This window comes from Stegostoma tigrinum, chromosome 20 (assembly GCF_030684315.1).
Source record: "Stegostoma tigrinum isolate sSteTig4 chromosome 20, sSteTig4.hap1, whole genome shotgun sequence".
Classification (NCBI taxonomy): domain Eukaryota; kingdom Metazoa; phylum Chordata; class Chondrichthyes; order Orectolobiformes; family Stegostomatidae; genus Stegostoma; species Stegostoma tigrinum.
In genome coordinates, this window is record NC_081373.1 from 39019963 (window position 1) to 39046700 (window position 26738).

Here is a 26738-nt window from a genome sequence, read left to right on the forward strand (position 1 = left end):
CAAAAACAGAAATCACTGGAAATTTCTGGGCAGAGACCCTTCTTCAGAACTCAAGACATGGTGCTGTAAACGACCTGACCTAGCCTAGCACATTAAGTGTCTGTGCCGCACTCTGTTCAATAATATCTTGAGGTCTAGGGCAGTCATTCTCTGCTGACAACTGGAATTCAAATTTTTGACCCATGTTTGAAATGTGGACAGGTCAGAGGATGAAGTCAGTGATGACAGCATGTAATTTATGGTGGATTTAAGATACAGGCTTCCTACGTTTCTAAGGGGAAATACCATAAGATCATTAGGCCACAGGAAATAGGAACAGGGTAAGCTGTTCGACTCCTTGAGCCTACTCCACCATTTAACAAGATGATCCCAAACTCCTCACATTAATTTTCCTGCCTTTTTCCATAACCCTTGATTCCCTCTATTGATCAAGAATCTAGCTATCTTTTTCAGCTTTAAATATACACAAGGGCTCAATCGGAACGTTAGGAGAGGTAGACAGGTAGCACAGGATTCTCCTGTGACTATCCCCATCTCAAACATGTAAGGCATTTTGGGTATTGTGGTGGGGCTGGCCTCTCGTTAGAAACCTGGCTGTCAATTCTGTTACTGTAATTGGCTCCAAGTGATAGATTGTAATAGGGGACTCTCTAGTGTCTGGGGGACAGACAGATGTTTCTGTGGCTGTTGCTGAGACATCAGGATGGTGTGTTGCCCCTTTGGTGCCAGAGTCAATGATGCCTCAGAGAGAGTGCACAATATTCTCAAAGAGGAGAGGGAGCAGCCGGAGGTCATTATGCACGTTAGTACCAATGACATAGATAGGCAAAGGGATGGGGTTCTGCAGAGAGAATATAGGAAACTAAGCAAGAAGTTAAAAAGTAGGTTCTCAAGAGTAGTAATATTTGAATTATTCCCAGTGTCATGTGCTACTGAGAGAAGGAATAGGAGGATAGAGCAGATGATGCAGAGTTGAGGTGGTGGTGCAGGGGACAAGGATTCACATTTTTGAACAAGCGTGATCTCTTCATGGGTAGAAATTGCCTGTAAAAGAGGAATGGGTTCCACCTGAATTGGAAGGGAACTAATATACTTGCAGGTTAGTTTATGAGTGCTGCTTCGGAGGCTTTCAGAAAGTATGGGTGGCAGCAGTGGGGTGGTGCTGTGGGGAATGGCGTGATGGTGGTGTATGTTGGTGTGAACCAAATCAATAGGCAAAAAAGAGAAAAGGCTAAGGTTGGTAGAGTAGATAAGGGGAGCAAATCTAATGGTCAAGGCAGACTTGGCAGAGAGCAAGGTAAGACTGATGGATTAAATTGCATTTATTTCAATGCAAGAGGCCTGACAAGTAAGGCAGATGAACTTAGGGCATGGCGGGGGGGAACATGAGTCTCAGGTATTATAGCTATTCCAGAAACATGGTTCAGGGAAGGACAGGACTGGCAGTTTAATGTTCCGGGATATAAAAGCTATAGGAAGGATAGAAAGAGAGGCAAGACAGAAGGGCTCTCTTTGTCAGGGAGAACATTATGGCTGTACTTAGGGAGGATCTTCCTGGGAGAATGTCCAGTAAAGTTATGTGGGTGGAACTTTAAAGTAAGAAAATATTGATCACCTTGCTGAAATTATTATAGGCCCCCCCACCCCAGTAGTCAGTGGGAAATTGAGAAACAAATTTATAAGGAGATCTCAGATATCTGTAAGAAAAATAGGGTTGTAATGGTAGGGGATCTTAACTTTCCAAACATAGACTGGGACTGTCATAGTGTTAAGGATGGGGAGGAATTTATTAAATGTGTACAAGAAAATTTTCTTATTCGATATGTGGTTGTACCAACTAGAGAAGGAGCGAAACTTGACCTTATCTTGGGAAATAAGTAAGGACAAGTGACTGAGGCGTCAGTGGGGTTGAACTTTGTGTCAGGTGATCATAGTTCTATTCGTTTTAAAATAATGATGGAAAAGGATGGAACCGATCTAAAAATTAAAGTTCTAAATTGGAGTAGGCCAATTTTGACAGTATTAGACAGGACCTTTCAAAGGTTGATTGGGAAAGGCTATTCACAGATAAAGGGACAGTTTGGAAGTGGGAAAATGAGGTAATGAGAGTTCCGAGACAGTATGCTCCTGCAAATGTGAAGGGCAAGGCTGGTAGGTGCAGGGAATGCTGAACAATTAAAGAAGGCGAGGCTCTGGTCAAGAAAAAGGAGAGATATATCAGGAATAGACAGCTGAGATTGAGCGAATCCTGACAAGAGTGCAAGCACAGGAGGTGTATACTTAAGAGGGAAACCAGGAGAGCAAAAAGGCAACATGAGATAGCTTTGTCAAATACAGTTAAGGAGAATCCAAAGAGATTCTATAAATACATTAAAGGCACACAGGTGATGGAGAAATCATCAAATTATGGTGGAGCTATAAATGTACATAATCCAAGATTAATCTCTTTAAAGCTTGTAGTGAAATCCTTTCCTAGTTAATTGCCACATACCTGGAGTTGACTTTTCACCCACTGATTTTTCCTCTTTCCTTTTGGGTTTTGATTTTGCTGAATCCGCACCAGCTACTGGGGAAGACTGTTGACTAAAACCATCCAAGATTAAAACATTCATTCAAAAGGTATCCATGTCCCATACATGCCAGAAATATAGCCTCGATTTACTGGTTTCACAGCAGTTTTATTAAACTATTTATTTGACCATTTGCTGTTCAGTCATTATTTTGCGATCAAGTCTCAACTACTGAACATTTGATATATTAAGCATGTACTCTGAGATTATTCATATGGTGGTTTCAGCCCAAATCATAGATTAAAAATAAATATAAACTGGAACAATTTCTTCCCTAAATGAACTTTGAGTGATTGTCTATTTTTGGGTTTTCTGCTAGATATTACTCAGTGGATGGAACTTATCGCTGACCGCCATGTTAGGTATCATGGTGCTCATGTGTTTAATCAGACCAGAGGATGGGGTTGGAGACCCAGCCTTTTGGTCAGCTACAAGCAAAGTTCCCGTCTTATTTAAAACAAAAGGCAGATTGACAAATCAGAGAAAAGGTGGAATGAAAGAAAGAAAAGCTACTTTGAGGCAGAGTCGGAAGCAAATATTAAAGTTTGACATCAATTCAGCGACCTGTGGTGTTCCTCCCTCAAGACTTTGCTAGAGGTGGGATAGAGAGGTTAGTGGCTATCAGCCTGATAATGGGAGTATCCAGTTAGAGTAACTAGATATTCATTAAGCAGCATACACGAACACTGAAGTCTTGCCACAGTACTGGGCCTGGTGTAAGATTTCATAGCATTTCTATATGCTACTTAATCAACATCTAATTGACCCCATCAAGTTGTCGAAAGAAGAGTCAAACCAGACTCAAAATATTAACTTTTTTTCACATTGTAGATTCTATGAGACGTGCTGAGTTTCTCCAGCACTTCTTGTGTTAGTTTCAGATTTCCAGGATCCACAGTACTTTGCTTTTATCTAATGGACCTAATTGCATATCCCTAATGCCATACTGGTATCCATTAACTTGCCTGTCCCTCCTCTGGCTAGTGTTTGGAGGCAGAAACATCATAGGGAGCTGACTTCACATGAACATAGCTGTGCCTCCAAACAGCTCTCATGGAGCTGGGAAGATTTTGCTGGGAGTATAATGTTACAGCATGGCCATGCTGAAATTACCTAAGTGAAAAAATCTCGTGAAACAATTTGGTTTAACACATTGCACAGCCCTGACCTGTCATAGAAACCAATTCTCTTTTAATCCCAATATATCATTTTACGCCTGAAATTCCATGGCCTAGGAGTTTGCCAGTCATGCTAGAAATTAATGGTCCATGTTTGCTGAATCCTTTTCTGTCAATTTGTGAGGGGCTTCATTGAGTGGTTGAGCCACTGCTGATCTAACAAGATCACATGACAGAGGTCACATGGCTGGAGGAAGGTCCTTCTAACCTAGGTAAGAATATCCATATCACCACCCTGGGAAGGGCCCAGTGACAGCCAGCTGCATTGGCCTCCAGCTAGCATATATAAAATCCACCAGTGAATATAGGCTGTGTGATGGCTTGAAGTCCAGCAACGTCAAGACATTGCATGACTTTATATACAGAATCTTTTGAGTCTTATGGACATGTTTTTGGGTGGAGATACAAAACAGAGCAGCTAGCAATGATACATATTTTTGCCTTCCTACACACGGCTGCCTGAGACTAGCTGCTGGTGGCCTGGATGCCCATACAGACGAGGAAATTCAGGAAGCTACTCCTCAGACTGTAAACTAAGTCAAAGATTTATAGAAGGCACATCCAGTATAAATACCTGTTGATCACATACACATTTAAGCCAGAGTCTATCAGGTGTCAGAAATTCAAAAGCTTACCAAAATAAATCAGATTTATTTTTATGGCTGTTATGAGGAATGTATTGAGGGTACTTACGGAGAAAACGTAAAGTCAAACTGTGACAGAACAGGATTCAGGTAATCTTCCATGGATGCAATAATACTGGAGAAATCTGCATCGAGGCTGAGTTCAAGTCCTACAGTATTTTTGACTACCTTTTAATTTGAAAATAAAAAAAAGTTAAACTCTTCATCTTAATATCTCAAACACATTTATTGCTAGCTAATCTCTGACAGAAAACAATATAATCATTCTCTTTGCAATATTCTCAAGTGCACAGATTTCAAGCGACTAGTTCTGTTTTTATTGCTTGGCATTCTGGGACAGCTTTTTGGGATTGAATTTTATGACTCCTCTTTTTCTGCGAAAACTGTAAACCAATAACTTTGAAAACCCTGAAACCAATTTGATGGATTTACTTTATTATTATTTTGGGAGCTTTGTAATATTATTATTACATTATGTATAGGAGGTAGAGGAGGCCACACCTCTACGCCGGGGAAATCAAGCAGAGGCTTGGGGACCGCTTTGCAGAACACCTACGCTTGGTTCGCAATAAACAGAGGCACCTCCCAGTCGCAAACCATTTCAACTCTCCCTCCCATTCCTCAGGCATCATGTCCATCCTGGGCCTCCTGCAGTGCCACGATGACACCACCCCAAAGTTGCAGGAACAGCAACTCATATTCCGCTTGGGAACCCTGCAGCCCAATGGCATCGATGTGGATTTCACAAGCTTCAAAATCTCGCCTCCCCCAACTGCATCCCAAAACCAGCCCAGCTCGCCCCCGCCTCCCTAACCTGTTCTTCCTCTCACCAATCCACTTTTCTCACCTCAAGCCGCACCTCCATTTCCTACCTACTAACCTCATCCCACCCCCTTGATCTGTCTGTCCTCCCTGGAGTGACCTATTTCCTCCCTACCTCCCCTTTACTGGCTCCATCCCTGCCTCTTTAACTTGTCTGTCTCCTCTCCACCTAACATCTCCTCTATCCGTCTTCAATCTGCCTCCCCCTCTCTTCCTATTTATTTCAGAACCCTCTTCCCATCCCCCATTTCTGAAGAAGGGTCTAGGCCCGAAATGTCAGCTTTCCTGCTCGGCCTGTGTTCATCCAGCTCCACGCCTTGTTATCTCTTCTATGTTTTGGAACAGCATACCATTAGAATCTTATTTTATTCAGGAATAGTTAGTAGGTAGAAGGGGTTTATTCAGGTGTTAATAGTTTAGTTAATTTGTTCACTGTTAGAGTTAGATAAATATATTGTTACTTGTTGATTGTAAAGTGAGTGACAGGGGTTTATTTTATTTAACCACTAGAAGTTGCTGAAAGGCAGGTACACTAGTTTTCACACTCCTTTTTACTGATTATAGGGTGAGGTGTTCCTCTTTGGGTGTTTTGGTTTTAGTTCTCAGGGGAGGGTGGGACAACCTCTTCTTTATAACATCATCATATCGGTTTATCTGATGATCTTATAGGTATGTCTAGTGAAGGAATCACAATATAGTTCCAGGTCAGCATTGTGTGTACTTGAAGGGAAATCTGCAGGTGATGATGTTCTCATGCACCTGTAGTCCTTATTCTTCAAAGTTGTAGAGGTTGCCTGTTTGGAAGGTCATATTCAAGGTTAATCAATGCCTGATCGCATGAGTGATGCAAATATTACTTGTCTCTTATTAGCCCAAGTCTGGATGTTTTCCTCCTGCATACAGGCCTGATGAGGAACAGAATACTGTAGTCTTCTAACTTGCAGATGGTGTACGTTGCTGTCACTGTGTGTTACTGTGGTGAGATATTTAAAGTTGTGCATGTGTTCCATGGCTCTGAATGGTGTTCGACTTTGATTAGTAATGGGAAATGTTGTTGAACGTGGAGAGAAGAGTGAAGTGAGAGTATATTCATTTGATATCACAGCTGTATTTAATAAAACATGGCATCAAGGAGCACTAGCAAAACTGGAGCCAATGAGAATCGGAGGAAAGCCCTCCCTTGGTTGGAGATTCTTGGAGGCCAATAATCTCAGTCCTGGGACATCGTAGCAGGACACCCTCAGCACAGTGTCCTAGGACCAACAAGCTTTAACTACTTCATCAATGACTTTCCTTACATTATAAGATCAGACTTGAGTATGTTTGCTGATGATTGAACAATGTTCAGTATCATTTGTGACTGGAGAAATGAAGTAACCTGTGCCCATATGCAGCAAAACGAAGACAACATTCAGAATTGTGCTGATCGGGAAGTAACATTTATGCCACAAACACATTCAGGCATTGACTATCTCTAACAAGAAAAAAAAAACTGAACTTTCCCCCTCTGACATTCTGTGGAATTACCATCCCTCACTGTCAACTGGGGTTGACACTGACCAGGAACTGAACTGGACAAGTTATATAGATGCTATGGGTACATGAGCATGTTATAGGTGACGGAATTCTGTGGCAGGTGACTCTCTGCTTTCTCCCCACTGCCTGTTCACCATCCACACAGCGCATATGAAAAATACGATGGAATAGTCTTTAATTGCCTGGATAAATGCAACCATCAACATTCATACAATACTTAAGATGCTTGAAACACAAGAGGATAAAGCTGTCAAATTCGACAGTATTCGATTCCTTTAACATTCACTCCTTTCACCATGTTACCACAACAGCTACCTCCTTAAACAGGACATCCAAACCTGCAGCCCTTACCACCCAGAAGGACAACAGCAGTGGATGCAGGATAACATTAACGTTACATAATATTCCCCTCACAGCCACAAGCCATCCTGAATTGGGGCTAAAGTGTCACTTCTTCACTGTCCCTGGGTCAATGTCCTAGGACTTCCTAACAGCATTCTGATGGCATCTACAACCCATAGATTATACAGGTTCAAGAAGGCAGATCATCACCATCTTTTTAATGGCAATTTGGGATAGGAATTAAGTGCTCGTCTAGCCAGTGATGCCCACCACCTCTGCACGAGTGAAAAGCTTGTTAGATTCTCTCTTGTTGGAGATATTTTTTGTCTGGTGGAGACCCTTTCAAGGACAAAACATATTTTCATTCAGAAAATTGTGAGTAAATAAGGAATAAACAGCATAGATATGGTAAGGGCAAAACCATCTGACTAATCTGATTTAGCTATTTAATGAAATTACTATGGAAGCTGATGAAGACTGTGCAGTACATTTTGTACATATGAAATTTCAAAAGACATTTGATAATGTACACATAACAGCCATACTGGAGAAACAGAAAGACTAGTATTAAAGGGACAATGGTACCTTGGATATGAAATTGGTGACATGTTAGGTGGTAAGGAGTAGTTGTGAATGCAGTGATTACTGATTATACTTCAACTGCAGTATTGTTTTCAAATCAGAGCACCACATCTTAGGAATGACACTAAAGACTTGAAAAGCATGCAGAAAAGTCTTACTGGAATGGTATTAGGAAGAAGGGATTTCAGGTATGTGGATAGATTGGAGGGGCTGAAATGGTTCTTCTTCGAGCTGAGGAGATCAAGAAATGATCTAATTCAAAACTATGTGGGGTTATTTAATACAGCAAGTTGAGTCAAGCTATTTCCTCTGGCAAACAGAGGTTATTGTTTTAAAATAATCAGCAAACAAATCGGAGAGCTTGAGGAGATACTGCTCGTCTATGAGAGCAATTGGAATTGCAGTGGAGCCAGATTGCAAAATAATTTCAAAAGAAGGCAATTGGATGTGTACTCAAATAAGACTAATTTGAATGGTTAAGAGCAAAGCAAAGCTCAGGAACAAGCAGACAATCTATGGAAAAATGGTCTCCTTCCTAAGATCTTAGTGAAAATTTGTAGCTCAGCCTACGAATGCAGTTGTTTGTTAGCTTGCTGAGCCAGTTCTTCCATGGTGTGCAGACATTTCGTTACTATTCTAGGCAACATCATCAGTGCAACCTCTAATCAAATTGTTGGTGTTCTGTTCCATTCTGAATTTATATGATCCCCTGGTGTGGTGGGTCTTGTCACTTCCATTTCTGTTGTTTTAGCAGAAATCTGAATACAGGATCTATTTCTACATGTTTGTTAACAGAGTCCCGTGTTGAGAACCAGGCCTCTAGAAATTCCCTAGCATGTCTGTTGTTTGCTTGTCCCAGTATGGTCACTTTGTTCCAGTCGAACTGATGGCCCTCATTGTCTGTGCGTATCAAGACAAGTGACTATTGGTTGTGTCTTTTCCCTGTCAGCTGGTGTTCGTGTATCCTGGTCATCAGTTTCGACCCCATTTGTCCAATGTAATGTTTATTGTACTCACTGCATGAGATTCTGTATTTCATGTTAGTTCTGTTTACTGTCAGTATAGGGCCTTTATTCTTTGATAGCTTTTGACGCAGTGTTAATGTAGGTTGTGTGCAATCCTGATCATATGCAGTCTAAGGAATCTGTTGTCATTTCTGATACATTTTTGATGTAGGATAGCATTACTAGTGTCTTCTGTTGTACCGTGTCCTCTGACTGTCATTTATTTCATAGGCATTGGTGGACAAAACTTCTTGGGTATCCTTTCTATTCTAAAACAGTTGTCGCAATTACTTCAAAATCCATTCAGTTTGCAAAAGTGTCAGAGGACCATGTAGATTCAAGTTCCTCAAATTGGCAGCCAAAGACACTACTCGCAAAACGACCAGATTGTCCGTGACTACATGCAAAAACTCTTCTTCATCATTGCCAGATTTGTTAGAAGGAACTTTACCTTAAATTCTGCCGTTCTTGATCGATACAAAAAATATGTTCAACTAAACTGTGACTGTCAAAGAGTACCCCTTTCAGTCATGGAAAATAATCTTCCTAAAATAGCGAAACCCCAGTTGAGAGGGGCTGTACTGGGATATATGCTTCAACAAGAAATGTCAGAGTGAATAACTGGGCCTGAGGAGCAAAAAAATTTATCTTGTAACATTAAGGGGCACTATAAGTCCCAGAGCATGTATCCTGTAATTGATTGCTGATGTCTGTAAACCATTAGTCATGTAAAAGGACCTGAACATGATGGTTTCTGGTGAGACAGACAGGATTATTTTGCCTAAAATTAAGATTTTTTTTCCCAGTTTGCAACAACATATTAGAACTGAGATAAAAGCATATCAGTTATTTATTGTTCCAATATGATGCTGCCAAGTTGCTTGAAAAAAATCAAAATGCAATGTTAGCATCAAGAAAGGTTTGTATGCAAAGACTTATTTAATAAAATCATGATACCTATTCTCTGCAGTATCATAACGCATAATATAGTTGATTTGCAACATAGAAAATTTAATACATAATGTGAATAAACAGTCATGTGTATAGAAATATTAATTTCTGGCTTGTGACAAAACATAGATATATTAATTCAAACACTAGTATTAAATTGACAAATCAAATTAACTCACAACATCTAGATTTGAGTCTTTTTGTAAATGTTGAAACTCATCCTGCCTTTGCATCTTGTAATTACGCTGGTATTCAAGTTTGACAAGGTACTGTGCAAGCTTCTGCTTATATCTGGAGACTCTGGTCAATATATTTGAAAATAATTCAGGACATACAGAAGTACGAACAATTCTAGCTTGTGTTGGACTTGGATCTGAATCAATGACATAAATAGTAGTTTGGTTAAACTTGGCAATATTCACTGACAAGGTAAGCAAAGTTATGTTAAAATATTGGTGAGAAAACAGAACAAACTCAATTAGCATTATACCAAGATAATTTATTAATCCACTAAATTTTAAAAGAAAAAGTAAGCATGATATTCATTTTATTTTAGTTTCAAATCCAGTCTAGATTTATGCAATGAAACCTTGTAAATAATAAAAAAATGCAAATATATCAGGAGCAACAGTATGTGACTTGGATCCTCCAGCTCCCTCCCTCATTTAATGAGATTGTGAATGAACCTCAACTTCTTGTTCCTTCATTCCCAAATGATCAAACAACCCACTCACTTAACAAGAATCTGTCTTTGTGTTAATATTATCCAAACACCCTGCATCTACTACCTTTTGAGGAACGAAGTTCCAAAGACTCTCAATTCTCTGAGAGAAACACCGCCTCCTGATTCCTGTCTTAAACGAACAACCTCATATTTTTAAGTGGTGCCTCTTTATTCTAGATTGTCCCACAAGAGAAAACATCCTTTCATATGCAGCATATCAAACCCCTTCAAGATCTTACATGTTCCAATCAAGTCACCTTTTGCAGACACAAACTCAGTGGGTACAAACGCTAGCCTATCTAATCTTTCCTCATTAGGCAATTCACCCATTCCATTAGTTTGTCAAAACTTCTCTGAACAGTTTGCAAAACATTTAAATTCTAACTTAAGTAATGAGACCAAAATTCTGCATAGTACTTCAGATGTGGTGTCATCTTTCCTTGTATAACTAAAGCATAACTGCCCTCTTTTTGTATTCAATCCCCCTCACAATGAATAATAACATTCCAGTGGCTTTTTCCTTGCTGTATCTCAGTATTAGCCTTTTGCAATTCACGTACCAAGACACAGATCTGTCTCCTCTCAGTTCTGCAAGCTTTCATTATTTAAATAATATTTCTTCTTTATTTTTCTTGCCAAAATAGACAATTTCACATGTTTGCATATTATATTCCATTTGCCAGATCTTTGTCTGCTCACTTATCTGCTTCCCTTTGTTGCCTCCTTATGTCCTCTGCAAAAGTCACCCTCCATTATTTGTGTTACAACCAAATTTACCAGCTGTACCTTCAATACCTTCATCCAAATGATTTACATTCCAGGAAAAACATTGAGGCTCCACCACCCATCCCTGTGGTACACCACTCATTACATTGTGCCAACCAGAGAAAAAAAGCTACTTATGCTCACTCTGTTAGGTAGACAATGTCCTATTTATTTCTACTTTGTTACCCGCTACACCATGGATTTTATTTTCTGCAATAATTTTTGATGTGTCAATTTATTGGTGTGTCAAATGTCTTCTGGAAATCCAAGAACAATATATCCACTAGTTTCCATTTACAACAAAATACTTTGTTAATGAACTCCAATACATTGGTTAAGTATAAGTTCCCTTTGACAAAACCATTTTGGCTCTACCTAATTAGTTCAAATTTTTTCCAAGTGCCCTCCTTAACTTGTTTAACAACAGCTGCTAACATTATTTTTACAACATACATTAAACTAACTGGCCAATAGTTTCCCGCATTATTTGTCCATCAATGTTTAAATGAGTTATCTTAATTTGAAAGACAGTGAATGAACTGCCTTCCCAAATTTAAGAAACTTTGCAAAATTAGAATTAATACATCAACTAGCTCATGAGCCAGTTCTTTTAAGACCGTCGGATAAGGTCCATCAGGACTTCAGGATCATCAGGCTGCAGCTCCAACAAATCTGCTCAGTACCATTTCCTGGTGATTGCCAGTTTATCAAATTCCCCCTGCCATCCTATTTCCTGATTTACAGCCATTTCTGGGATGGGTTAACTAGGTTGTTCTCATACTTTTAATTTTCCCCGCCTTATTGTTTAGTCATCCTTTGCCTCTTTTTATACTCTGTCCAGCGTTCTGACTTGTCACCCAGCTTTGTGCAATTCTATACTTTTTCTTCAAGTTTGATACAATGCTTACTTTTTGGTCACCCATAGTTCACGGTTCCTCCCTTCGAACTTAAATTTAAGGAGGAAGTAGACAGATTATTAATTCATAATGGATTAAAGGGTGATAGAGAGCAGGCAGGAAAAAGGAGTTGAGGCTGAGATGAGATCTGCCATGATTGTATCAAATGGTGCAGCAGGCTCGAGGGGCTGAATGGCCTAATCCTGCTCATATGTATCCATTCTGTGTATTCTAAAATATTCTCATAGATGTTTGCCTTACTATTGACTATTGACCTATTTCCTAATTTAATGTGCAAGTTCACTTCAGCCAGATCAATTTTTATGCCCAAGTAATTAAAACAAGTGGTTTAAAATGCTAGTGTTGGACACTTACCCCTCTCCCACATCTGAATGTAAATTTCAATCATATCGTGATCACAGCAACCTGGGGCACTGTCACTATCAGGTCATTAATGAATCCCATCTCATTACACAATACCAGGTCTAGTAACAGTCTGCTCTATGGTTAGCTCCAGAAGTGCTATCCTGAAAATCTTGTAACTTTTTAAGGCTACTCGTGCCCATTTGATTCTTCCAGTCTGTCTGTAGATTGAAATCCGCACCATAGTTTTCTGACAATCAACCATTATTTACTCCTTTATACTCCATCCTACAATGTGGCTACCATTTGCTCACCTATATACGACTCCTACAAGTTATTTATTGCCTTTATTATTTTCTCCTTTTGACTAAAACTGCTTCTGCTTCCTGATTTCCGAAAGCCAAGTTACAGCTTTTCATGGTGTTAATACAATAATCAATTAATACAGCGACCATTTCCTCATTTCCAGTACTTTCCAAATGTCCTGTAGCTTTCAATATTCAAATACCAATCTATTTTATCCTGCAGTCATGTCTCTGTAATGGGTATAAGATCAGATTTATTTTTTGCATTATCAATTAATCAATTTTTTTCAAAACTCTACATGTATTCAGATATGCAGCTTTTAGTTTTGTAACATCTAAAGTTATCTTTGCTTTACTCAGATTAGTAATTTCTATCCTTACTGTTACAGAAACATAGAAAATAGGAGCAGGAGTATGTTATTCAGTCTATCAAGTCTGCTCTTTCAGTCAGCATTATAATAGTTGATCCTCTATTGCAATGCCTTACTACTTCTCTTTGCCCATACCCTTTACCACTTTTAGTTTAGGAATCGTTCTATTTCTTGCTTAGAAATACATTCATTGGCTTGTCATCTGCAGCTTTATGTGATGGAGAGTTTCTTAAGATCACCAGACACTCATAAGAGTTTCTCGTTATCTCAGTCTGAAATGGCCTACCCAGCATTGTGAGACGATAACTCCTTGTCCTAGACACGAATGCCCCCAAGCAGATAAAACATCATCCAAGCATTCAGTCTATCTTTGTCAGAATTATCCATTTCAATGAGATTTCCTTTCATTCCTCTCAATGCAAACACATAAAGGCCAAATTGATCTCATCTCTTCTCATTCAGCAACCCTACCTTCAGTCTTGTGAATCTTTGCTGCAGTATCTCTGTGGCAAGCATAACCTTTCTTACGTAAGGAGACCAAAACTGCACACAACTCGGTCTTGTGCTCAAATCCTTTTGTAATGAAGGCTAACATATAATTTGCCTCCCTGACCTCTTTCTGCAACTGCATGCTTGGTTTCAGTAATTGGTGAAGACACATTAACGTACATCAACTTTTCCCAATTATCACTATTTAGATGATCAGTTATAGGAGCAGAATTAGGCCATTTGGCACAATGAATGGTGGACCAGACCCAATCATGGCTGAAATGTTTCTCAGCCCTATTTTCCTACCTTCTCTCTGTAGCCTTTGATCCCCTTAATTATTAAGCAGCTCTCTATCTCTGTCTTAAATATACTCTATGACTTGACCTCAGTAGCCTTCTGTGGTAATTGGTGCTACAGATTAAACCACCCTCCAACTGAAGAAATTCCTCCTCACCTCAGTTCTAATGGGTTGTCTCTTCATTCTGAGGTTATGCCTTCAGGCCCTAGTCTCACCTACTCATGGAAACATTTTCTCCACCTCCATTCTATCCTGACCATTCAATATTTTGTAAGTTTCAAGATAATCTTCTCTCATCCTTCTAAACTCCAGAATCCTCAACCACTTCTCATATGTCAAGCCCTTTATCCCTGGGATCATTCTTATGAACCTCCTTTGGAACCTTTCCAATACGAGCAAATCTCTCATTAGACTTGGGGCCCAAAACTGCTTACAATATTCCAAATGTGGTCTAACAAGAGCCTTACATAGCCTCAGCAGTACCCCATACTTGTACTCTAACCCTCTTGAAATGAGTGTTTTGTCCAACTCCTTCTGCAGCCTCTCCACTTCCTGAACACTACTTATCCCTCCATCTAGCTAATATCATCTTCAAACTTAGCAACAATGCCCTCAGTTCCTAGAATCATAGAATTCCTGCAGTGTGGAAACAGCCATTTGGCCCATCAAGTCACAGCAACCCTCTAAAGAGCATCCCACCTGGACCCACCCCATCCCTGTAACCCTGCACTTCCTATGGCTAATCCACCTAACTTGCACATTCCTGAATACTATGGGCAATTTAGCATGGCCAATTTACCTAACCTGCACATCTTTGGACTGTGGGAGAAAACCAGAATATCCAGAGGAAAACCACGCAGACACAGAAGTGCAAACTCCACAGACAGTCACCCGAGTGTGGAATTGAAGCTGGGTCCCTAGAACTGTGAGGCAGCAGAGCTAACCACTGAGCCATCATGCTACCCGGCATTGTTAATACGTAATGTGAATATTTGTGGTCTCAACACTGATCCCTACAAACCTCTCCTAGTCACAAGCTGCCATCCTGAAAAAGACCCCTTTATCAGCTCACACCGCCTTCTGCCAATCCTCTTTACACACAAGTACCTCAGCCCTAACACCATGAGCTCTTATCTTATTTGGCAGCCTTCTGTGGGGCATCTTTTCAAAGGTCTTCTATAAATCCAAATAGATCACGTCCACTGGCTCTCCTTCGTCTAACTCACTTGTTAGCTCCTCAAAGACTCCTTAATCTGTTTATCTCACCAATGTGGACAACTTTACACAGCAATGTTATATAATGCGCCTACGACATTTTTGTCCACTCAGCTTGTCTAAATCACCTTTTAAACTGCTTTACATCCTGTTCACCATTCACAACCCCACCTACCCTTGTGTCTTCAGTAAATTTAGAAGTATTACGTTTAATTCTGTCATCCAAATCATTGATCTTTATTGTGGTTACTATACTGAGGTTCAAGCACTGACCCTTGTGGTAGCCCACTAATCACTGCCTTCTTACTCTGTTTCTGTTTCTGTTTCCTGTCTGCTGAACAATTCTCAATCTATGTGGGCAAATTTTTTCCAATCATATGTGTCTTACTTTTGTTTTAGATTTGTGGAGCTTTCAATAGTTTTTTTTTCAAATGTTCTCTGAAAATCCATTGTATTCATTGATTCTCTCTTATCTATTCTACCAGTTCTGTCTTCAAAGAGTCTAGTATACTCGTCAAACATAATTTTCCTTCCATAAATCAATTTTGACTTTTTCTAACCCCATTAATACTTTCTAAGTGCCTTTTTAAAAATCATATCCTTTATAATAGTGTTTAACATTTTCCCTATTACTGATGTTAGGTTAACATCCGTTTATACTCTGGCATATAGATGATCAGGTCCTCGTGATTTATCGCTTTCAATCCCATTAATTTCTCTAGCGCTACCTTTCAAAAAAAATTATTATTAGATTTCCTTCAATCCTATTTTTCAAAATTAGACCCTTGGCTCCCTAGAGTTTCTGTGAAGTTACTTGTGTCTTCTTCTATAAAGACAAAACAAAAATCATTGCTTAAAGAATCTGCTATTTCCTTGTTCTCCAGTATCCATGCTCCCATTTTAGACATAAGGGACCTACATTAACCTTCACTAATCTTTCTCTTCTTACATACTTATTAAAGCTTTTACAGTGCATTTTATGTTCTTTGCAAGTTTGCTATCATGTTCTAATTTTGCCCTTTTTGTCAATTAATTACTTTATATAAGCACTTTCCTCCCTTGCCTCAACTCTGCTCACTAATTTACCAAATCTCTGTACATTTGATCCCTTGCCTCCACTATTTATTTCAGTGGCCTCTCTCAGGATCTGAAGGATTAAAGCTTCCCAAAAATGCTAGTTAATACCCAACTACCCCAGACCAGTGTTGGCAAATGTTGCCAAATCCAACATTGACTATAACATTTTCTTTTGAGCATAACCAGTTTTTCTTCAGTATGCTACTTGTACGTTTTTTTGTATAGCTTCACAAGCTCATATTTATTACATAAAAAGGCCTATACAGTGCCCTTTCGATTGCTACCGGTTCATGCATGTACTCAGATTAACAGAAACACTGTACTGCTACGTTCTCCATAGGTGGAACTTCATTAAACATCTCCCTCACAGGAAATTCACAGACAGTCCAGATGATATCTATGTTATTACACCAAAAACATCAGATTTGATATTTGGAGATAGTAGGAACTGCCAATACAGGAGAATCTGAGATAACAAGGCACAGAGCTGATGAGCACAGCAGAACAAGCAGCATCAGAGGAGCAGGAAAGCTGACATTTCGGTTGACTAACCAACCCCCATCCTAACTCCCCACCTACACTCACCTTTACTGGCTCCATCCCCACCTCCTTGACCTGTCCACCTCATCTTCACCTATCTGCTCCTTTATCCATCTTCCATCTGTCTCCCTCTCTCTCTCTATTTATTTCAGAATCCCCTTGCCCTCCCACATTTCTGAAGAAAGGTCCAGACCCAAAACATCAGCTTTCCTGCTCCTCTGATGCTGCTTGGCCTGCTGTGTATATCCAGCTCTATACCTTGTTATGTCAGATTTGATATTTGATTTGTTTTTGCTACCAGAATATAAAAGGAGCAGAAGAATGGAATAGTGATATTTAGAAGGCACAGTCTAGAGTGAGAATTTCAACGTTTAGGTGCCAGGCAGATGAAGAGACATTCATCAATTGTGGAACAATACACATAATGGATTTGTAGTAGGCCAAATTTAGAGAAATATAGAGATCTCAGAGGGCCTTAGAGATTAGGGAGACAAAGTCGCAGTGCTTTTTTTCTGGAGTCAAGCACGAGAATCAATGATTTTTTCAATTTCACCAAAGTCCCTCAGTTGAGGAATGTTATACAATTGCTTCACTGTTAAGCTATTACCCTAGTGCTATTCCTCCATGATATGAAAATGCATAATACTCCATTTTGGTTCTTAGTCTTTACAATTAGAGATAATGAGTACAAAAGCAGAAAGTTATGCTGAACCTTTGTGAAAGCTTTGCTAAGGCCACAACCGGAGAATTGCATCCAATTTTGATCATCTACTTCAGGAAGAATGGGAGGGCTTTTGAGAGACTGCAGAAGAGATTTACCAGAACGGTTTCAAGGATGAGGTACGAGGTGAGACTGGAAAAGCTAAGGTTGTTCCCAATTATCAAAGGAACTTGTAGGGAAATTTGATAGAGATATACAAGGTCGATAAGGTATACAAGGAAAGCATTTTCCCATTAGCCAATCGTACAAGTATTAAATGACATAGATTAAAGATTCTGGGCAAGAGATGCAGGTGACAAAGCACATTACTGCAACGCAAGTGAGGACATGATTTGGAACTCACTGTCTACACAGTTGGTTAAAGTAGAGTTGGTCATTGATTCCAAAAAGAAACTGGATGTGCCCTTGAAGGAATTAAATTTACAGGCCATGGGCACAGTGCGAGGAAATGGAACTGACTAGATTCTTCTACAGATAATGGGCATACATTTTACAGGCTGTTCCTGTGCAACAACTCTATGAATATGTAACATTTCAAAGTGCAAATATTACAATTTTGTATGAATAATAAAAGCAGATATGATTTCGGAAAAATAACTGTAAATTTTCTTACTTTGATTGCCTTTGCCCTTTTTGTCCATGCTTTTTGATTTTGGTTTCTCAAGAAGTGCTCCATACAGCATGGATCTGCAACAGACCTGTACATTAGTTATTTCTCATCTCTGCAAGAAACTACATCACAGAGTTTAATATAGCTGTCACTTTTCACTCATTCCTCTACAGGGCCAATTTAATGAGCCAGTTCCTGATTAAAGTTATCACCACTTTGTGTTCTATTGCGCAAGTTAAAAGTACTTGAAAAGACTTGGGCTTATACTGCACTGTTCACACCCTCTAGATATTTCAAGGGTCTTCATAGCTAATTAAGCATAACTGAAGTGTAAGGTAAAGGTAATGCTGCTGTAGTCCCAAAGGACTATCGGGCTGCTCTCTCATTAGAGAGAGCTGACTGGTGATAGGGTTAACTTGCAGGTCACCATTTAGTTATTGTGTTATGTATAAAATGCAATAGCCAATATACAGCCATCCAGGGGTTCCACAAACAGCACTGTAATAAGAATTAGGTAATTTCATTTTGGAAGTTAATCAAGGGATAAATATTGGCCAAGGCTTCAGAGATAATTCTGCTGCAATTCTTCAAAATAGCTCCATTCAATCTCTTGACATTCAACTAAGCAGCTAACAGGGCCTTAGTGAATTTTTCATTTGAATGGTGGCACCTTTACAGTAAACCTTAGCCTTAACTCTTTGTGTTCAATTTATTTGAGTGAGAATTGAGCTCTGAAGTGTTTGACTTGTAGATGAGTTTGTTACTACCTGAGCCATTGATGACAGAAGAATTCAGACATTTGGAAATAACGTGTAGCTTTAAAATTGTAATGATATTAATTTGGAAAGCATGCTTGCCTGTTTGTGGGTCTCATTCTTTATCATTTTCACTAACACTGTCATGAAGAGTGTCAGTTCCCAAAACCCATCCCAGTTTCTCTTTTCTGTCTTCCAAAAGACTGTTCAAGTTTTTCAACTACCTATTCAGTAGCCAACTGGATGAGCAGAAATCTCTCTCAATCTTAACAGCAATACAAACAAAGCCATAATTTTTAGCTCATGGCAACACCTTGACTTCTGATATTGACTCAAGGAATTACAGATGCTATAAAATCTATATAAGAATGTAGATGTTAACATCAAAAGGTACAGAATCTTTATATTATGGAACTTCTGTATTATAGAAGTATTATGGAACTTTTCTCAAATCTAATACATCACTAAAACCTCTTTGTTCTATCTATAGAATGGTTCCACATCCTCTCATTTTGTTCCCTTAAGTGGTTTATTTTGCACCATGAGTGGACATTTGTTCAATAATTACACCCTTGCCTCTTGAATGAAGTCATCACCGGAATACCGAAAAGGGGAATAGTGCAAAGCGAGGATTTTCAGTTCAGTATAATACTTTCGATATTCAAGCTGAATTTTCCCAAATTACGACTGTCAATTTGAGGAGTTTCATGAAGGGTTTCTTTACTTTTATCCCAACTGCAGATCTCAGGGCTGCACTTTGTAGTAGTGGGAGGGAAAGGAAAAATAAAGCACAAGGATGCATAGATGGCACTACTGGCCCTTAGTTGTGCAAAATAAACCTGCCATTGTAAGCATATATCCACTTTGCATGGCCGGTTGTGTAAATGACTGCAATTTTAGCCGTAGCTATGTGAATGAGGTACAGAGTGTAGTTCTCCTTAGTGATACACCATTTTATAATCTTGTCTGAAGGATAGTGATTCTTTCCAGAGACCTGTACTGGTGTAAAAGCTCGTCATTATTGATTGGGTGAGCATCAGATGTTGTGACAATTTCTATTAACTTGTAACATTAACTTTCATCAAACAACAGGAAAAGCAAAGAAAGAAAATGAACTGTTAAGTTGCATTTGTAATTGGGATTAAACAGGGGTGTTTGTCTCTCCAGCATCAATACACTTAGAGTCAATGAACGGTAAAAAGTCCATAAAATCATAAGAAAAAGGAACAGGCATAGGCCATTCAGCATCTCAAGCTTACTTCACCATTTAAAAGGATGATGGCTAATCCAATATCCCTCACGTCCAAATTTCCACCCTTCCCCAAACTCTCCATTCCCCTGCTGATCAAGAGTCTATTCACCTCAGTCCTCAAAATTCACAAGGATTCTGTCCCACATCCCTCTGTGGCAAGGAGTTCAAAGACTTGCAATGCACGGAGGGAAGAAATTCCTCCTTATCTCAGCCTTAAATCAGCCGCGCTTAATTCCAATCTATGCCCTCTGGACCTGGATTCTCCCATGAGGGGCAACATCCTCTCAACCTTTCCCCTGTTAAGCCATTAAGACTCAGAGTCACAGAAGCAGACCCTTCAGTCAACTAGTCCATGCCAAACATGTTCCCAAACTAAAAGTGGTACCACTTGCCTGTATTTGGCCCATATCCCTCCAAACCTTTCCCATTCATGTACTTATACAAACATCTTTGAAATGTTGTATTCACACTTCATTCACCACAACCTCTGGCAGTTTATCCCACAGAGGAACCATACTCTGTGTAAAAGAATTGTCCCTCATATCCTTTTTAAAGCTTTCTCCTCTCACCTTAAAAATATGCTCCCTAGTTTTGAACTCCCCCTCCCTAGGGAAAAGACCCCTGCTATTCAGCTTATCTACACCCCTAATGATTTTATAAACCTCTATATGGCCATCTCTCAATCTCCCATGCTCCACTGAAAAAAAAAGTCTAGTCTATTTTTATAACTCAAACCCTCTATACCTGGCAACATTCTGGCACATCTTTTCTGAGCCCTCTCCAATTTAAAAATGTCCTTCCTATAACAGTGATTAGAACTGCACACAGTACTCCAGAAGTACTCCTATATGTTTCAATGATATCATTTCTCATTCTTCTCAACTCCAATGACCAGAGCCCTAACCTGTTTAGCCTTTGCTCATAAGACAATCTCCCAATACCTGGGATCATTCCCACTTGCTGTTTCCTGCCTATGAGCCGATTCTTTATCCATGCCAACATGCTACCTCCAACACCATGGGCTTCTAACTGAAAACTTTACCTTTTGTGAGGTATCCTGTCACACTTCTGAAGTCCAAATACAAAATCTACTGGATCCCATCTATCGACCTGAGATTTCCTCGAAGAAATCGAATAAATCAATCAGCCATGATTTCCCTTTCATGAACCATACTGACTCTGCTTGACTAGAATATAATCTTCTAAGCTAAATTTCCATGATGACTTCACTCAATGCTGTTCCATTGAAAGGGATTGCCGAAGGCATTCTGTATGGCTTGTTGTGAACAACATTGCTGCAATGTAGCATGGTGAAGGTGGTGTTTCTTATGATCAACATCCTCATTTTCCTACTGAGAAGAATGTTGTGGTTCTCAGAGATCCTCATCAATTTTCACTGTTGCCTGCTCCAGTTGTGCAGAGCACAGCATGCAAGTGTTAAGTGGTGCCCTCTGTCTATACTGTACTACAATGAACCCTAAGACCTGACAAGTATGGGAACTTCACCTTGAGGAGACATTTTATACCCTTCCGTGGCCTCAGAGGAGGAAGCTGTGCCATTGTATATTTGCTAAGCCTCATGTTATGGTATCTGGCCACTACCTATGTACAGACAACAACACCCTGCACCTGCAATGTTGCAGCACATCATACAGTTTTGTCAGAGGGTCCTGTGACATGTTCATTTGGTGGTGCTATTGTCCTTCATTCCTCTGGAGCCCATTCAATCAAAGACAAAAGACTATGAGCCTTCTGCATACTCTCTTCATTATGAGGGATCTTTTGCTGGAAATTCAATGTCTGGAGGCATGCTTACATGGCTCGATGTTGCTGCTGTTTCGAGACGTGCACCTCAATTTTGACAAGTCATAGCGGATTTTCTTTCAGTTAAGATATTATTTCAGCAAAATCCAAAGCTTTATCAAAAATGAATGCCTAGGCACAGAATACAGCCTTCCCCATTTTTAATAATAAAAGGAGAACACTGAAATAAAGGTTCAAGTGCTTTGTTTACCTGTCTTCAGAATGCTGAAGAACAAATATATTAAAGTTAGAAGGAAATTCGCTCATGAAATTAAGGTGCTGTAGCTGAATGGTGACATTCTTCCATGCCTGTAAAGAGGTGGGGAAACATAACAAACATATTATTACATTTTGTTTCTACTGTTGAGTGTGTGCTTGTCTAGTTTGTTATTAGAGGTTTCTGAATTACAGATCACTAGCTAATATAATAGATAAGGCTGTTGATTTCTCATGATGTGACGTCCCATTAAGCTTCATGATCGATTGTTATAATTTACAATAATTTCAAATTGTGTGATTTTAAAATGTATATCTCTTAAAATTTTCACTATAGCAAAGTTTGCCATTGAATTGAGTATTTTACGACAGAGTAAGCAAAGCATCAACAGCTCCCACAGCACTCCTCTGAGACAGATGTGGCTCTGTCATGTACAGCACATTATTTCTCCCAAGATGAAATCATGCGTCAGTTCAGTCAGGCACTCAAATTTATATGTCTATCATTTAACAACTGGGCTGAAAGATGTTACTGTCATTACCAGTATACAGCCCAAGCTGTCAGTGTGGAAGGGAAAAATCTGACGGTGAATTTGTAGTTTTGACATCTTTCCATTTTGTGTGTCACTTATTGATATCCCCTCATTGTCCATGTAATATTTAGTTTACTCTCATTGTTCATCCTGGAAAATAGCCGGATATACCTTTATGTTCCATTACATGTCTCTTCTCCCTTGTTTTACTCAAGTTTCTCATCCATATGGGATGTATCTACTACCAAATCATTACTTATTAACTGAACAATTACAGCAAACTCAAATCAATATTTTTTCCAATCAACATATTAACATTTTATATACATGCAGACCATATCTACCAGATGATGTTTTATAGGAACAAGAACAAGTATATAAATACTTTGCTTGTCTTTCTTCAGAATGCTGAAAAACAATTACATTCAATTCAGAATGAAATTTTTAAATTTATTTTTTGTGAAGTTCATTCACAGGATGTGAGCATCACTGGCTTGGCCAGCATTTATTGCCCGTCCTTAATTTCGCAGACGACAGTGAAGAGTCAACCGCATTGCTGTGGGCCTGGATCACGTAAGGATGGCAGTATTCTTTCCTGAAGGACATTAGTGAACCAGGTGGGTTTTTCTGATAATTGACAATGGATTCATGGTCATCATTAGTCTCCTAATTCCACACCGTTTTTTTAAAATTGAATTCAAATTCCACCATCTGCCATGGTGAGATTCAAACCTAGATCCCGAGAACATTACTTCAGTCTCTGGATTAATCGTCCAGTGATAGTACCACTAAGCCATTACCTCCGCATAGTTGGCTCTTTTGCTTTTCCCCTTCTTAAATCAAGGATATCTCAAGCTGAACTTACCATTACCCCAACTGAAAGCAGTTAGTTCACTAGATCAATTCTAACTGTAGGATCTTCTTGACAAACGGAGTTCATGTGATTATAGAATAAACATTTCTTGATGGCAGTTAGAGACAGGCAGCAAAATGCTGGCCTCACTAGTGATGCCAACATCCCATGAAAGAATAAAGACACTCAGCCATGAGATTAACCTTTTGACCGAGATAAAGAATAATTTAAAATCTTCAACACTTAACTATTAACATGATTAGCTATACACCAAAAAGAGCTGTCCTGAAAAAGAATGGAAAAAATGGAACACAATTGGAGAAAAACAAATTGCTTTGTAACTAATGGCAGTAAAACAGCAAAATTACTTTTGTTTAGCCCCCAGAGCCATACAGCACAGAAACAGACCCTTCGGTCCAACCAGACAATGCCAAACATTAACCCAAAATAAACTAGTCCCACCTGCCTGCTGCTGGCCCATATCCCTCCAAAACTTTCCTATTCATATATGCATCCAAATGTCGCAATTGTACTCGCATCCACCAGTTCCTTCCAGACACAAACCACCCTGTGTGTAAAACATTTGCATCTTAAGTCTTTTTTAAATCTCTCTCCCCTCACCTTAATAATGTCCCCACTAGTCTTGAAATTTCTCATCTTAGGGAAAAGATAACTACCATCAACTCTATCTATACCTTTGATTATTTTATAAACTTCAATCAAGTCACCTCTCAACGTCCTACGCTCTAGTGAAAAAAAGTCCCAGCCTATTGAGCCTTTCTTTACAACTCAAACCTTTCATATCCAGCAACATGCTGGTAAATCTCTTCTGAACCCTCTCCAGCTTCATAGTATCTTTCCTATAACTGGGCGACCAGAACTGGACACAGTATTCCAGAAGAGGTCTCACCAATCTCCTGTAGAACATTAACGTAACATCCCAACTCTTATACTCAAAGGACTAAGAAATTAAGGCATGCAGGCCAAGCACCTTTTTAACCATCCTGTCTATATTGACACAAACTTCAAAGAATTATGTGCCCGTACCCCTAGGTTCCTCTGTTCTACAACACTACCCAAGGCCCGACCATTAACTGTATCAGCCCTACCCTTGTTTGTTATTTGTTGTTTGCAGAACCTTGCATTTATCCAGATTGAACTCCATCAGCCATTTTCCACACCATTAACCTAATTGATCAAGATCTCTTTGCAATCTAAGAAAATCTTCTTCATTGTCGATAATGCCAACAATTTTGGTGTCATCAGCAAACTTAAAAACCACTCTTTCCATATTCTCGCCCAAATCATTTATATAAATGTCAAAATGAGGACCCAGAACTGATTCCTGTGGAACACCATTGGTCAAAGGCTTCTAGCCTGAAAGGCAACCCTGCAATCTCTCCTGCCATTAAGTGAGACACAATTTTCTTCACACAAAAATTTTATACAATTTCTTTCAGTGACAACTGGAATTAATAGCAATGTAATTTGACAAATGATGGAATTCATCCCTGTTGAAATAACAAAGATTCCTCATCTCATCTGGAGCTTCAGACCTTGAAATCTGATAATTTTCAGGCATTAAAAACCACCACTAATTTGGAAGAGAGCATGCTTTACAAGCATGAAATCTCCATTTACCATTGTAGACAAGCAAAATAGGCATCCAACAGGCCTATGTCTGAAACAGCTATTGGGCTCTTTTCTTACATTTGAAATCTGCTGTGCAGAACAGAGTTGATCTGAAAACAACTGGTACCAGGCTGGTGGCATTCAGGTCCACATGCTCCTCAACCATTGATCGCTAAAATGACAATTGCAGTTGCAGCCAAAAAGATAAATTTTAAAAACTATGAACCTGAACATTGAACCAAGGGAGCAGTTATGCTCCTCCAAAGGCCAATTCTTGCCATATTTTGACCACAATCTTGATTGCCCCTCCCAATTGGTGTCCTCGTCCTAGTTGCTCTTTCCATTTGCCTTCCTTTTGTAACTTGGGTCCTTCTCAATTACTGTCCCTTTCCCACTGCTCCAACCCAAGTCCACAATCAGCTTCTCTTCTTCATGAGGCACTAACCTGAGGACTACTAGTTGTGAAGCAGTGCCTGAAATTCCAAGGCGCTTCATAAATGAGTTGGGAATCATCTACTCTGTGGTTGAAGATCATTTTTTTGGGTTTTAAGCAAATTTAGCTCAACTGAAATTTTTCATTTTGTAGCAGTTGTGCAAGAACCAATAAATGACGACGGTATAAAAGGACAGTTTGCATATTCCTGAGGAGGGGATGAATGGTATCAAAATGTTTTGAAGGGTAAACTTTCTGAGGTTTTTTCCTATTGACATTGAGGCTTAAAGACTAAAAAATGAAAAACTGAATGAGAACTCTATACAAGAAAGACTAAAATTAAAGCTAAAACAACAGCTCATAAAACAATTTTAAGAAGGAAAACATAAACATTTGAAGTAGTAGCCAGGCTGACAGAAATAAAATTGCTACCCAGTTTACCTTAACTCGAAAACATGTATGCATCAGAAAATAAGAGAGTGACAAATGCCTTTCAAGAAGCGATCACTTTCGGGTACCGTACCTTAAATTTTGTACTAAGCCTTTCATTGACTGTCTTGAGCATATTTTTCATGGTTCCATCCTCTTGCAGTCTTTGTTGAAGATGTGCGAGGGCTGCAAGCTGGGAACTGCTAGTGTCAAATCCTGCTTTCATCAAGACATCTTTCATCATTACTGAAGCTGTGCAGCTCTGGAACAAGTTCACAAGTGTGTTAAATCTTTTGAACAAATTTTCAAAACCTTGAAAAGCTAATTATAATTGTGCTGCAAATATGTGGCAAGTTTTTAAATGTGATCCACCCGACAATCTTTACGTTAAACACATGATCATGCCATGATGTAGTTAAAGAACTCAGTTCGGCACCACCTTCTCTGAGGCAGCCAGAGATGGGCAATAAATGCTGACCTCACCAGCGATGATTGAGTATAGATCGTCAATAATATATTATCATTTATCCTAGTTTTCAACTAGGAGCTAAGGACACCTTAGTTGTAAACTCATCGACTCAAAGAAAGAAATGATTTACACGAGATCAGCAGCACACATAGAAAATAAACACAAGGGGGTTATTATTTCTGCTTAAGTAAAAACACAAATAGCGAGTTTTGACAAGATTTGTTGCTCAGGTTGAGTTTCTGGATGTGAGTTTGTTCGCTGAGCTCGAAGGTTAGTTTTCAGATGTTTCGTCACCTTTTTTTTTATTTGAAAAAATATACTTTATTCGTAAGATGTACAAAAAATAAAACATATTTACAC

At 39.2% G+C, this 26738-nt stretch overlaps 1 protein-coding gene across 1 annotated transcript in view; it reads right to left on the minus strand.

The window, feature by feature from the left end:
* LOC125462080 (cilia- and flagella-associated protein 46) overlaps positions 1–26738 on the minus strand; it is a 216794-nt gene that overhangs the window by 35009 nt on the left and 155047 nt on the right. Inside the window, exons 44-49 of the mRNA XM_048551592.2 lie at positions 26004–26171; positions 22025–22122; positions 18007–18080; positions 9809–10002; positions 4442–4560; positions 2492–2583 (exon numbers count right to left, since the gene is read on the minus strand). Coding sequence (XP_048407549.2) covers positions 2492–2583; positions 4442–4560; positions 9809–10002; positions 18007–18080; positions 22025–22122; positions 26004–26171 — 745 coding nt within the window. The remainder of the gene's footprint in view (positions 1–2491; positions 2584–4441; positions 4561–9808; positions 10003–18006; positions 18081–22024; positions 22123–26003; positions 26172–26738) is intronic.